General features: G+C 39.6%; 2 protein-coding genes across 2 annotated transcripts in view; both read right to left on the bottom strand.

Annotated features, from left to right (window-relative positions):
- Positions 1-1415, bottom strand: part of TBCD (tubulin folding cofactor D) — a 108974-nt gene extending 107559 nt beyond the window's left edge. The window contains exons 1-2 of the mRNA XM_042833226.1: positions 1400-1415; positions 800-1020 (exon numbers count right to left, since the gene is read on the bottom strand). Of these exons, the coding sequence (XP_042689160.1) occupies positions 800-986 (187 nt within the window). The 5' untranslated portion in view covers positions 987-1020; positions 1400-1415. The remainder of the gene's footprint in view (positions 1-799; positions 1021-1399) is intronic.
- Positions 1416-2002: 587 nt separating this feature from the next.
- On the bottom strand, positions 2003-9109 carry FN3K (fructosamine 3 kinase). The gene is made up of 6 exons (XM_042833239.1): positions 8666-9109; positions 7413-7564; positions 6530-6621; positions 6011-6093; positions 4722-4844; positions 2003-3933 (listed from the first exon to the last, which is right to left on the bottom strand). Exons 1-6 carry the CDS (start codon positions 8804-8806, stop codon positions 3595-3597), a joined length of 930 nt encoding a protein of 309 aa, XP_042689173.1. The 5' UTR covers positions 8807-9109; the 3' UTR covers positions 2003-3594.
- Between the last annotated feature and the right edge of the window lie 3965 nt (positions 9110-13074).

A 13074-nucleotide genomic window follows, 5' to 3' on the forward strand; every position in this document is an offset into this window, starting at 1 on the left:
AAGTGTCACTGCCCCAATCCCAGGTACCTACCCCTGTACATTACAGCAGTCACGGGATCTGGCCCTTCCAGGTGGGGGGGTGCTCTCTTGCTGCCTGACAGTGGGTGCTGGAGGTGCTTTCCTAGCCATTCCAAGCTTTTCAGGTTTGACTCAGTCCCGGGAACTCTCTCTCATCTTGTCTGATTTATTAATCCCAATTTCAATTAAATTGTATATGTTGTGTTATCTTGCATTCCAATATCATAGTAAAATAAGTTTTCCTCCATAGATTGTTGCCGCTGCTCTTTTCCTCCCTTCCTTCCTTCCCATTTTTGTGGGACTGGGGTGGGGAGGGAGGGCAGAGGCCTGTCGCCCCTGTCACATAGATTGATCTGGTCAACTCCGTGACACCATCACACAGCACAGCTCTGCTGCTCACACCTGAGGCTTCTCCTCAGAAATAACACCACGTGTGTGCTGCCCTTCATGCTTTACACGAAACATGAAACTAAAAACGTTGAATTACATCTTACAAGCTCAAAGTGGATTGCAGTTAGGTGCAAAAAATGACCTTATGTGGCAGAAGCACACAAATGTCAGCTTGGTTACTTTCTGTGCATGGAGCAGGAGGTTCCACATGGCTCCAATTCAGGGCCCTTAAACCCAAGCCCTGGGTGGAAGCAAAACACGTATCCGGGAAAAAAATAAAACTGTAAATCCCAACTACCTGTTGAAAAAAAGTTTCAAGGTTACAATTAGCGCACAATTATTAATTAAAAAAAAAAAAAAAAAAAAAAGACTAAAACCACCAACGCCTCACCGATGAATTTCTCCACGATCACTTCCTGGGCCACCGGGTCCCCGCACACGGTTCTCAGGTTCCCGAGGAGCGCCCGCACCTCCTGGCTCTCGGTGAAGCTCTCCAGGATGTTTCCCCTGGAGATGACATCCGCCTCCCGGCTCCCGCTTTCCTCCGAGCCGACTCCATCCGTCTCTCCCACAGCCATCGCCGAGGCCGCCACGGCGCTCCGCGTCACAGCGCTGCGCGTTGGAGAGCCACCACAGCCGCGTTACCGCGCCCAGGCCGCGCTCGCCCCTCACACGCGGCTCCGAGATGGCGACAGCACCGGGACCCCGAGCCGCACCCCGATTTACCCAGGCAACCGGCGCGGCGCTCCTCAGAGCCGGCCCTCCTCCTACGGAGCGCCGCGAGGGACCAAAGAACGCACGGACGGCCCCACCCCTGTGCGGGGCGGGCGCTGAGGGAGCGGGCAGCGCTGTGCTGCGGGGAGATGGGAGCAGCTGTGCTCTGCTAGGGAGCGGGGAGAGATTCTCGCGGATGTGATACCTGAGGAGAATTTGGCTTCAAGCATTGGGCATAGGCTGCAGAACGCAAAAGGCAGCTGGAGTGCAGCGTTACCTGTAAGCACCGCCATTTCTTAATCACGTCATGGTCGAGGTGCGGAGGGCAATGGTCGGCGCTTATCTAAATCACAAAGGTGCAATAGCTGTAGCTTTCAGCGTCCCAGAGAGGGGAAGAGATACAAGCAGGTTCACGTGTGCCCCTCCCAGCAGTCACCAGTCCTCAGCTCAGCATCGTTCCTGGAATGTCCCTGAGGAAGATGTACCCCTCAGACCACCGCGTTTCCACCCACTTCCACCCCACAGCTCCTTTTTGCCACACGACAGCACGACGTGGCCGCTCCTCTCTTGGCACTTGAAGTCAGAACCTAAAGCAGACACTGAATAAAGTCACCTCACGTTGTCCTTTCGCTTGACAGAGAACACATCCCAAGGAGCGGGCCCCAAAGATGCTTAGGTGAGGTGGAGCATCCCCAGAGGCGCTCATTCATTCCCTATCGGCTGCAAAAGGAAATACAGGGGAAAACTTCAGTCAGCATAGGACAGATGGTTTCTCTTTCCCAGGACCTGGCAACTCCAACCATACTCAAATATCCATCTTCAGGATCACGTTCATTAACACAACACACAACCACAGAAGGCAGGTACACCGAACACCTGATTTCTGCAACACAAGTGTTTTATTGAACGACAATAAATCTTAAGCTCACATGCATTTTCAGTGCATTACCTGAATTGCAAATATGAATTAATGCTAGGACTCAGCACTTCACTGTTCAGATACAATTTCAACTGTATTCTCACTCTGTTTTTCCACTTTTCCACTGTTATTATAATTGTATCAAGTGTTATAACACCAATAACTGTAGCTCAAAATCAAAGAAAACAAAAAAACCTACAAAATATTTAGATAATTAAGTCATTTTTAAATAGTATAAGTTACAAAAAAAATTAAGAATTCTTTATAGCACATCCGCTTAAAACTTCAATGAAGTCATTTAATATTTCTGAATATAATATTTAGGGTATGAATCACTACAACCATCTGAACCCTGAAAATCTAAGTTCTATCATTCTCATTTCCTAAGACACTTAAGCATTCATTGGACCATATTTATTTTTTTTTTTTTACTACTTTCATTTAAAAAAATAAGTTGCTAACATACCCTTGCTCACACTGTACGCCAGCATCTTTGTTGCACAGTTTTCTCCCCACATCTTCACTGCCTATTTTCTATAAAAATAGAACATTAGGAATACTAAAAAAGATAAATCGATCCAGTTTGACACCATTCCTTCAATAAAGCAGCACTGGCAGAGCAGACTAGCTTTGCCTACTGTGCATTATCTTCTAAAAACGAAATACGTCAGGCACCAACCAACACAGCAAAACTGATACTTGTTATGCAAACAAGTATCCCTCCTACTGTTTGCTATGTTTTCACAGTTATTTAAATGTTACTATCAGAGTATTACACATAATAAAACCTATTAAAACTACATTATCATCAAACTGGTGGTAACAGTCCATTTTCTGACCATATAATTAATTACCAAGGAACTACAGCAGCATCACTGTTAAGAAAAAACTACTCAACTGAATTTCTCAGGGAAACACAAAAAAACATTTAATTACATTAAAATAAATATAAGGAATGCTAGCGTCAGTTGCAGTCTAAAGGACCCTGCCTACCTTTAAATCAAAAAGAGAATGTTTTTATTTTCCCACTCATAAAATCTGACTTAAATTTTGGATCATAACCTTACATTGAAAAGAAACAAAGACAAACATAAATGGGTAAAAGGACCAAAACAAAGACAGAAGAGAAAACTGAAGCAAAAGAAAACAAATGGGGTGAGTTAAGAAACCAATGATTACTTCCAGCACCACAGTCCCACAGCAGTAACTCTCAGCAATGAGACCAACAGAAGTGGCAAGTTGCAAACAACTGTGGAAATGCAGCAGGTCGGAAGTAAAACTCTCCATACAGTGTAAGGTGAAACTGACTGCAGCACTACTTCCCAACTCAGCAGAGTCTTCAGAAACAATGCAGTTTTTTTCTTCATATGAATCTGTGCTAGTCAACTACTATATGTTAAAAATGAGGCAAACACTTTTAACATTTAGTGAGGCTCAAAAGTATACTAAGCCTTGTCATGTGTTTTATCATCAACACTGATTTCTAGCTTGTGTTACATCTGACAGGCAGAGGCTGCTAATTACTTTGGTTTGAGAAATTAGTCCCTGTCTGGTTACTTTAAAAGTTTTCTCATTACATTTATCGTAGGTCCTCTGTACCCTGTCCCAAAATGGTTCCAGTGGTTTATGTAATTAAAGAGCTGATACAATTTATTTCGTTTCTCAAATCCTGGAGCTTTGGGTATTTTACTGTGATAGGCAGAGAAAAATGAGCTGCTAAACCCACCAAACATTCCAGCAATGGCCAGTTCAAACTCTGAATGGCCATAGAAGGAAGCAGGGTCAAAGATGATCGGCCCAGAGTCATCCTCAGCCACATTTCCTGCCCACAGGTCCCCATGCAGTAGAGCAGGAACAATTTCTACATCAGAAAACATTTCAGGAATCTTTACCTAAAAGAATATGAACAAACATGTAAAAATAAAAGGGCTTAAAAAAAAATATTAAATAAACAAAGTACAATAAGAAATAAGAGACCAAGCTGCTCAAATACCACCTGTTTTCAGTCCTCATTGAGCAATTTTGAAGTTGATGGCTACAAGCATAAACCTAAACTGTAAACTAGTAGTAAGTGTTTTGATTACTCTTGACAGAGCTTAGCAACTCATTTAATTCACATTCTAGTATCAACATCTACAATTATCTATTGTCTCTAAACATCAATAGTACAGTTGGTCACAAGAAATATAAAATAAATGGTTTCAGTGACAAAAGGGCAACAGTTGATATATAGAAACACATTTGTGCCACAGAGCTTGAGGAAGAGAGCAATACCTTCCTCGTTGTTTCCTAATCACTGTGTAGAGTATGACTGAACCAATCTCAGCTGTAATCCTGGACCAACTAAAAATTCTGTCTGGCAGCAGAATGTTATGCAGTTTGCAACACCAAGTTCGTAGCATTTAACATATTACTATCAGCTACAATTGAAGACATACATGTCAGTGCAGACTTGCAGGTTTATTTTCACTATCTTATTAAAAAAACAACCAAAAAATTTGGAAGAGTAGCATAAATTCTTTCCGTTGACTGAGTAGTTGGGTCAGCCACAAAGCTAAACCAGTTACTGTTGTTCATGAAAAGCTACGTAAGCCTGTTCTAAAATACATTTAAAATTCTACTGATACATATTTTGTAACATTCAAAAAAAAACCACACACATTTAAGATACAGTTCATACCTTCAGCTGTGACCAAAGCTCTCTTGCTTCTCTATCTCCATAATCCTTTTCAATCAAATCCAGTTGAGCTTGGAGTCTGTGACGAATAAAGAAAGAAGGCCAATCACTCTGCCATTCATTCACCTAGAAAACACGATGCAGACACTTAGAACTATTTCAAGATACACACAGACAATATTAATGATACATATCAAGTTGCTTGATACCGACACGACCTTGGCATTAGACATGTTAATTAGAATCCTATTAGTGATTCAGTTGATTGCTCATGGAAGGTGCTTCCTTCCATGCCTAAGTGAGTCTGTCTTTCACATGAAGTGTAAGTTAAGGTTCTCCCTATTTTCATTCATTGACATTTTCTTAACATGTTATGGAGGTATAGGTTCTGGTGAGCCCATTTCATTGTTCCATATTATATTCCAAAGCCTTTCTGGAAATTCAAGAGGATTAGTTTATTTTTATTAGGCAATGTGTTTCTAATTGGGTATAAAGCTGTACTTAATGAGGTCTTTCAAATAGTAGCATGCTGATTCAGTTAATTAGTAGGATGAAACTCAGTCATGCACAGCCAGCAAATGGCTGATTTATCTCAGAGATAGTTCCAATGTCTTAAGTGATAAAGCCCTCTAACATCAGCGGATTTTACTATTTAAGACCTATGCAGTAGGAGTTTAGAAAACTGAAAACAAAGACATGGTTGAGGAAGAGATGCTTATTCTATTAAATATCACAAGGCTAAAGAACCATCAAATAATTTCAAATTCTTATTCAGTTCCCTCTGCTTGTTACATGCATGGTAGCAAGCTACGCACATTGAAGAGCCATCGTATTCCCTTCATCATTGGGTCAAAATGAAGATGTAAAAGCAGAATTGTTATCCAAAAGCTGAAGGCCAATGAAACAAACCTTTATCTAAGGAGTTTACAGAGCCACGTGAGTACATCAGTGTATGGGAACTGGTGAATCACAGCCTGAACCTCCGATTGATCATCTGAGGCAAGCAATGAGTCAGCCCTGGGAGCACAGGTGAGGGCAATCCACCTGTGCTGCTGGAAGGGCAATCCACCTCTCCTAGTCCCATTTAAGAGCTGACTACCAGTGAGGAAGGATCTCTTTCTGGCAATCCCTTCTTTGGAGTTTTACAGTGAGCCCAGGACAAGGGTAAGCGCTCCATCTATTCTCTTTTTGCTATAATAACCTGCTTAGCCAAACTCTCTTGTTTATTTCATAATTATAACATCTGTATATTCATTGATTATACAGCCAGCTTTCACAAATGGGCAATGTACCTGTGCTATATAGCCACAGCAAGTGGCCTTATGGAATCCAAACTTATCCACATACTGAAATTCAGAGTTACTGGCTCCTTTACCTAAGAAACAAACACAGGCAGTCTTGAGATCCTTATATAGCAAGGTTTGCAAACACAGGACTATGTTTCAGATGATAGACATAAAAAAAAATAAACATAAGTATGGGCAAATATAAGTTACAGTTTTTTCATTGTCTTAATGCCCTCTAAAAATGGAAAGAACATGAATAAACATGTAAGAATTCAAAGACTTTAAACAATAAACTAAATAAAGTACCAAAGCAAATAAGAGACTAAGCTGTTCCAACGCTACCCACATGATTTTGAAGTTGATGGCTACAAGCATAAACTGAAACTGCAAGCTAGTAATGAGTATTCTTGACAGAGCTTAGCAACTCAGTGGCCTAGTACTGACTGTAGCCAGTGTAACAACACACTACTGAACCACAGCCAAATGCATTATTTCTGTTTCAGTACACAAAAATCTATACTCTACCAATTGTATTTCCTTCCTTTCTCAATTTCTCTCCAAGTTTCTGGTTATAAAGATGAAGATCTGCTATCTGCTCTCCAAGCTTTGAAGAATATCTGGAGGATCAAAGAACAAAACAAAACTGAAACTAAACAAATGAACAAAACATTATAGGAAAAATCTCTTGGTTCACTATGACCAAGTGTAAGGTAAACATTTGACAGAAATAATAAAGTTCATGAGTACATAATAGGGAGCAAATAGCTAGACAAAAACTCTGATTATATGTGATAGTAAAAAGGGATAAATCATGTTCTTGGAAAAAAAAAAAAAAAAACCCACCCACAAGGTTGCGTGCATAAATGTAGAAACATCAATCTTGATAAACACTTGCTGTATCTCTGACCAAGTGCTGTGGTTTAACCCAATAGACAGATAAGCACCCTTCACTCATTCTCCCCATAGAGATGGGGGAGAGCATCAGGAAAAAAAACCAAAGCAACAAACTCATATTCAAGATAAAGGCCAAAGGATGTACAAAACAAGTGATGCACAACATAAACGTTGTATGCAGTGTAATGCTCACCACCTGCAGACTGATACCCAGCCAGACCCTGAGCAGTGCCTCCCATTCCCTGCCCAACTCCCCCAGTGTTTCTGTTTTATTTCTTGTGTACCCCAGCCTCCTCCCTGCAGGGCAGTGTGAGAAGCCAACAAAGTCCTTGACTTAATGTAAGCACTGCTCTGCAACGACAGCGTTATCAACAGTATTCTCATCTAAAACACAGCAGCATAGCAGGTACAAGGAATAAAATTAATTTGTTCCCAGCTGCAATGAGGACAGGAAATGTAATATATAAGAAAATATTCCAAAAAAAAAGAGAAAAAGAGGTACAGATGTACATACTTGTTGAGGTGCTTCATCTTTAGGTACTCCATGACAAACATTGCTCCTCCCCCAGGAAGGTCAATTACTTTAATAGGCTGAGGCACTCTCACAATATTGGTTTTCTGAATTGCTTCTAAACTTGCCATTTCCCCCTCAAACATTTTTCTTGCCTGTCAAGGAAAAACAGCCAAAATCAGCTGAAATAGAGATGTTTGCAACAAGTACTTCAGGAAAAAAAACCCAAAAAGTATTGTTTACAGATGTACAGCAATTAAGTTTATCTTGGTAAAAAGAATGTAGCTTTCAATCCATACAATGAGACTTCAGTACCTTATTTTGTTTATTATTCTTCATTTTCTGTGCCAATTAGTTCCAGGGTAGTGGGATATGTAATATTCCACCTTGAACTCCCAGTTGTTTATGGAAATCAACTACTCATACATAACAGGATCTCTAAGGATAAAACCCAAGACATTTTCCTTCAAAACCACAGTTGGCCACTACTAAATGAAATAAAAGACTGAATCCTTAAGCTGGTTCTCATTTCCATACAGGTCAATGGCCACCAGATGAGATGAAAGTACAAAGTCTAAGCCTGTACTCTGCAGTTTTGAAGGGAAGATGTTGTTTTTCACAGCAGTTTTAAGGTGCTTTAAAATATTGATATTTTAGATATTGATAAAGCAAGCTTTCTGCTGCAATTCTGTGTATTGCAAAAAAATAAAACCAAAACCACCAATTGAGTACTGTGTTCATTTAGTAACTGAAAAGCCAAGAGCTCGGCCTGAGCATTTGCAAGAATCTTATGGTAGAAAATCCAACCAAGGGGAAGTTTGAAAACTTTACAGCTTAAAACAAACAAACCAAATCAACCAAGCAAAAAAACCCCATGAATTTTAGCACTGACATTCTTTTTTCCTGCCTTCCCATAGAAATATGAAAAGGAATGCAGTGAATGCAAATTCAGCTTTAGGCTTTTCCAAACTAAGTGCTACAATAACAGCTCTGTACTCAGCCCCTTGTTTACATGTAACAATGACAATTCCTGTTGTTATTATCACCATGCATTACATCTCATTTACCATTAGCTAAACTCATTATGTTAACAGCTGAGGTAAAGTAGCCCACAGCTTTTAAAAGAAAACTGAAACGAAAGCTGAAATCAGTCAGCCTGGAAATGCAGAACTCTAAATCATTCATCATCTGTTCTTACAAGAGAAAAGCTCTCTACATACAATAACATTGATAGTTAAATATCTGCTAGCATTAACCTGAGGCTTGTGGTTGATTTTAACAAATACTCGTCCACTGTCTGTTTCATAAGCTTGGCCTTGGCTAATATATCCTCCTCCCGAGCTCCCAAAGGCCTTCAGAACTGAAGTTTTCAATTCTGTTTTCAGGATCTTTTCCATGGTAATTCCCAGGCTTCTGCAATTGTCTCCTGCTAAATCCAGTGCAAAACAAGATTAAAGGTTTGGGTCCTTCTTTCAGTGTCACGCTGCTATGAGGCAGGAAGGGCCATCCACCAAATTAAAAAAATAGCAGCCCAAAAAAAAAAAAGTGAATCCAGAGATAACGTTCCAGCACGCCTTGCTTCCCGTCAGCTCGCATAGAAGAAAAAAATATTCGCAGAATAAGATTGAGAGGTGTGTCCTGGGTCCTTTCTCAACAGCGCTGGGAGCTGCTGGTATTTGTAGTTTGAACCCGTTTTTCTTTTTTAAGCTGTTTGCTTTGGTGGAAGAGTAATTCTTCAACAAATCCACTAGAGGGGGTTTAAGTGCAGCGCTACCAATCGCGCTCGGCTGTGGCGTTGTTGCGGTGCTTAAAGACACCAGCAACGAATTGTTGGTCTGCTGTTAAATGACACCGCTGACTGTAAGTCAACCAACACAGACATGGAAAGTATTTCGTTTTCTCTCTGCTTTGCACGGACTGGAGTTCTGCTGTCGTTGCTGAGATATCAGGACATAATCTTGCAAGAAACAAGAGCTTTTTATTGCCTGAAAGTAATTTCAATTCAGTGAAACAGCGAGGTGCTTGTGGCTGGATGTTACAAAGTGAAAATTCAAAGTAAAAACATAAAACTTCTAATGAATTTGAGATGTTACTGTTCCTATGTGCTTCTCCTGATCTAATGTGATTTTTTAGAAAATAATCTCACTTTTTAATCTTATTTCATAATCTGTAACATGCAGAAAGAAGAGCCCTTGGTGCCACACAATTTAATCTCTTAATGCTCAGAATGCACAGACTACCTCAGTTATAAAGTACATTATTCCTGGAACCCAGATTCTACAATTTTTGTTCAAATAACAGAGTATCCCTATTCATATAGCTATGACTGAGTCCTAGCGTACCACAATCTGGCAGTTCCTGTTTCACATCCAAGCTTCCATAACCTGGCTGGACCTTTGCATTATATGCCTGAAGTAACAAGTGGATGTTCTGGCAATCCTTCTATGAAGTCCAGCTGTAATATTTTATAAGGAACCACAGCACTGATAAACTAGCTGTAAAATAAATCAATAGAGTTACAGAAAGCGGTGTTGGGGAAAGGTAAAGTCAGCACTTTCTCTAGGAGCCTGATGTAGCTTGTCCACACATTCTCATGGAGAACCTGTGCCTAAGAGCAGGCACAGATTGCAGAGGCAAGCAACTACACAGAGACCAAAGAAAGCTTAAAAGCCTAGGAGCTCAGTGTGGACATTAAACCACAGTTAGCCAGTGCACATGCACTGAAAGCAACTCGATTCATGGTTGTGAATTTCAAACGCTTTGAGGCCATTAGATCATATGACTGATTCACAGACAGCACAAATATAAAGCCATTTGAATTTCAGGTATATGAAGCCCTAAAGAGTAGTCTACCATTACAGCTATGATCTCCAACTGCTGAAAACAGGGAATCACACCAGAAGTCTCAGCTGAGCATCTGGGGAAAGGAGTGAAGTTGTTTGTTTGGTTGTTTTTTGTTTTTGTTTTTTTTGTTTTTTGTTTTTCCAACAAAACAGACAATGAACAAGGGACCCTTTTTTACTTCAAAGGAATATGTATCACATGCCATTCTTCCATTTACCTGTTAGGAACAATTAAAAAAAAGATAATAGATTTAATCCACAATGTTACTATTGAAGCTCAATTTTCTGCTGTCTAGCATACCATAGATTTCTCTTCTACAGTTTCCAGCAAAGATGTCAATATTTTATTAAAACACTTCTTCCAGCATTCTAATGTTTTTGTTTAAACCAGGAATAGGATTGTGTTAATCCAAATCTATCACATCACTTACATAGTAGCCAAGAGATAGGCCAGACTTCTGTTTGCTTCAACTCTTGATCAGTAGTTAACCAGAAATGTGCAGGTGAATGCTCTAGTTTCTTAACATTTCTGTTCATCCAGACAAGAAGCATCAAACATAATTCCAAACACAAAATGAAACAATTCATAAGCATCCCAGATGTGCCTGAAGGAAGAGCTTAAGAACACCCAGCAGTGCCCAACTGCAACCTCCACACACGGTCACTTCAGCAGCACAGTCAAATCCCACACGAGTGCTCCAGCTTCCTGGTTTGAGACTTGTCCTCACGTTATGCTGTACTGCAGGTTGCAATTGTTGTGTTTCCCTTCTCTTTTCTTCTTGTTTTGCTCATTATTATGTCTAACATCTGTTTTCAGATACCTCAGGATATACAGAAAACAGATATTCCAGTGCATGCCAAGAAAAAAGATAGGTTTTGTCCTTCGGGAGAAAATCATTTGAAGAATTGTAAGAAAAAAATAATAATAAAAAAGAAGATACATAAAGCAGTCCAAGTCAAAAACAAAAAAAGATTTTTCACCATAGAAAAACCTCCATTCTTTTGACAGACATCACTGTTGCTCAGTTAAGAGCTATCCAAGGACAAGTAATTCAGAGCTCCTTTAATAGTTCAGATCCTATCTTCAATATAATAGCACAGGCTGTAGGTCAGTATAAATTATCTCAGGAAATTTCAGTTAATTTCTTGAGATTTAATCCAGTCCTTGATGAAATTAAATAGCAGCTATTTAGTTTCTGGTGTACTTTAATTATCAGACGCTTTCTCCTTAAACTCTGGCACAAACAGTGCCTACAAAACAAGTTATGTATCACTTCCCAAACGTTTTATTTTTCTACTACAGCAGTCCAACGGGAGTTAAACCACCAGATCAATTATGGAACAATAGCAAAGATGAAAAGCAGGAAGAGAAACAGTAGTACAGAGGAACACTCCTACCTGCAGGGGAGAGGACACAAAACCAAAGAGATGGCAATGACAAAGAAGAATAGGGCACATAGGAACTGTAAGTAATGCAGCAGAAACAGAGGCTCAAAGCAGGTGCATGTTGATCAGGACAGTCAAGCCATGGAACAGATTTGCCCAGGGCAGTTGTGCAGCCTCCACAATTGGAAGTCTTCATAATCAGAGCAGATAAAGACTTGAGTAGCTTGGCCTGTCCTCATCATTCTGCCTGCCTTAAGAACCAAGCTGAACCAGATGACCCAACCTAAACTTTCCTAGAAACTGATGTTATTGAAATTAGGCACAAATTAAATCCCACCTCACTAAAGAAATTCTTATGGAGGTCATTTCAAAGTTTTTGGTTGCTGTTTGTTTTAAGATAAAGATGCAGAAGACCTGATATTCAAAGTATTGAAAATCAACAGTAAGATGCGTGAATACTGAAATAAGTGCCATTCACAAGGACTGAAAGTAACATCTTGAGATGCCTTAATCTCTGTGTGCTACACATGCAGTGTGAGCCACCTTGAGAAAGGTCCAGTAACATCTCAATGAGTTTCCACAAGGGCCCTACACTGCATTTACACTGCATTTAAAATGCTTGTGTTGTTGCTTTTTTTTTTTTTTTTAATCTTTTTTCCTTGTTCACATAGGAAAGCAGAGTCAGCAGAACTATGATATAGAACAAGGAAATACTAAATGAGAGCATAGATAGAAGGAAACACATCTGCTAGATTCAGAATGTATGGAAGAAGCTAAGAGGAAGAACAAGTTGGGAAGGAAAAGCAGGACACACCAACTTTAAACTATGAGATAAAGAGTAATAGAGGCACACTGGGACACAAAACAGAACAGAATGATCAAAGACAAGAATTAAGAGTGGTACTATGTAATATTCATATGTAAAAAAAAATATTACCTTATGGAACTGGAGCAGTTTCTTCCTTAGGTTTCACCAGCAGCTTGCTTTCAGAAAATATCTCATCCTCTTCCTCATCTAGTTGAACTGCTGTTGTTGAGAATGCAGACCCATGGTATCCATGCTATAGTTCTCTGTTACATTCTGTTTCTATTCCTCTTTACATACCCCTGTCATTTTAAAATGGTACTTAAAACAGCTTAAAAAAAAAAAAAACACAAAAAAAAAACACACAAAAAAAAACCAAAAACCAACCCTAATATGCTGAAAACTAAAACTCTAAGCAGAATTGTTTTCATTTGCCTAACCTACATACAATGCAATTTTCCTTCAATCACAAAAATATTTTTTGTTCTATTTTGGGAAAAGGTCATCTCTGAAGGTTTAGCATTTATCACTCCTGCCTATGGCTACAGAAAATCCACTTTTGTTATGATTAGGAGGTGAGAAGTTAAAAGTATTTAAATATTTTAGCAACATAAAAGATGCTGAAGATTTG

This window comes from Centrocercus urophasianus, unplaced genomic scaffold (assembly GCF_019232065.1).
Source record: "Centrocercus urophasianus isolate 14NV4802_14NV808 unplaced genomic scaffold, USGS_Curo_1.0 seq_41, whole genome shotgun sequence".
NCBI lineage: Eukaryota > Metazoa > Chordata > Aves > Galliformes > Phasianidae > Centrocercus > Centrocercus urophasianus.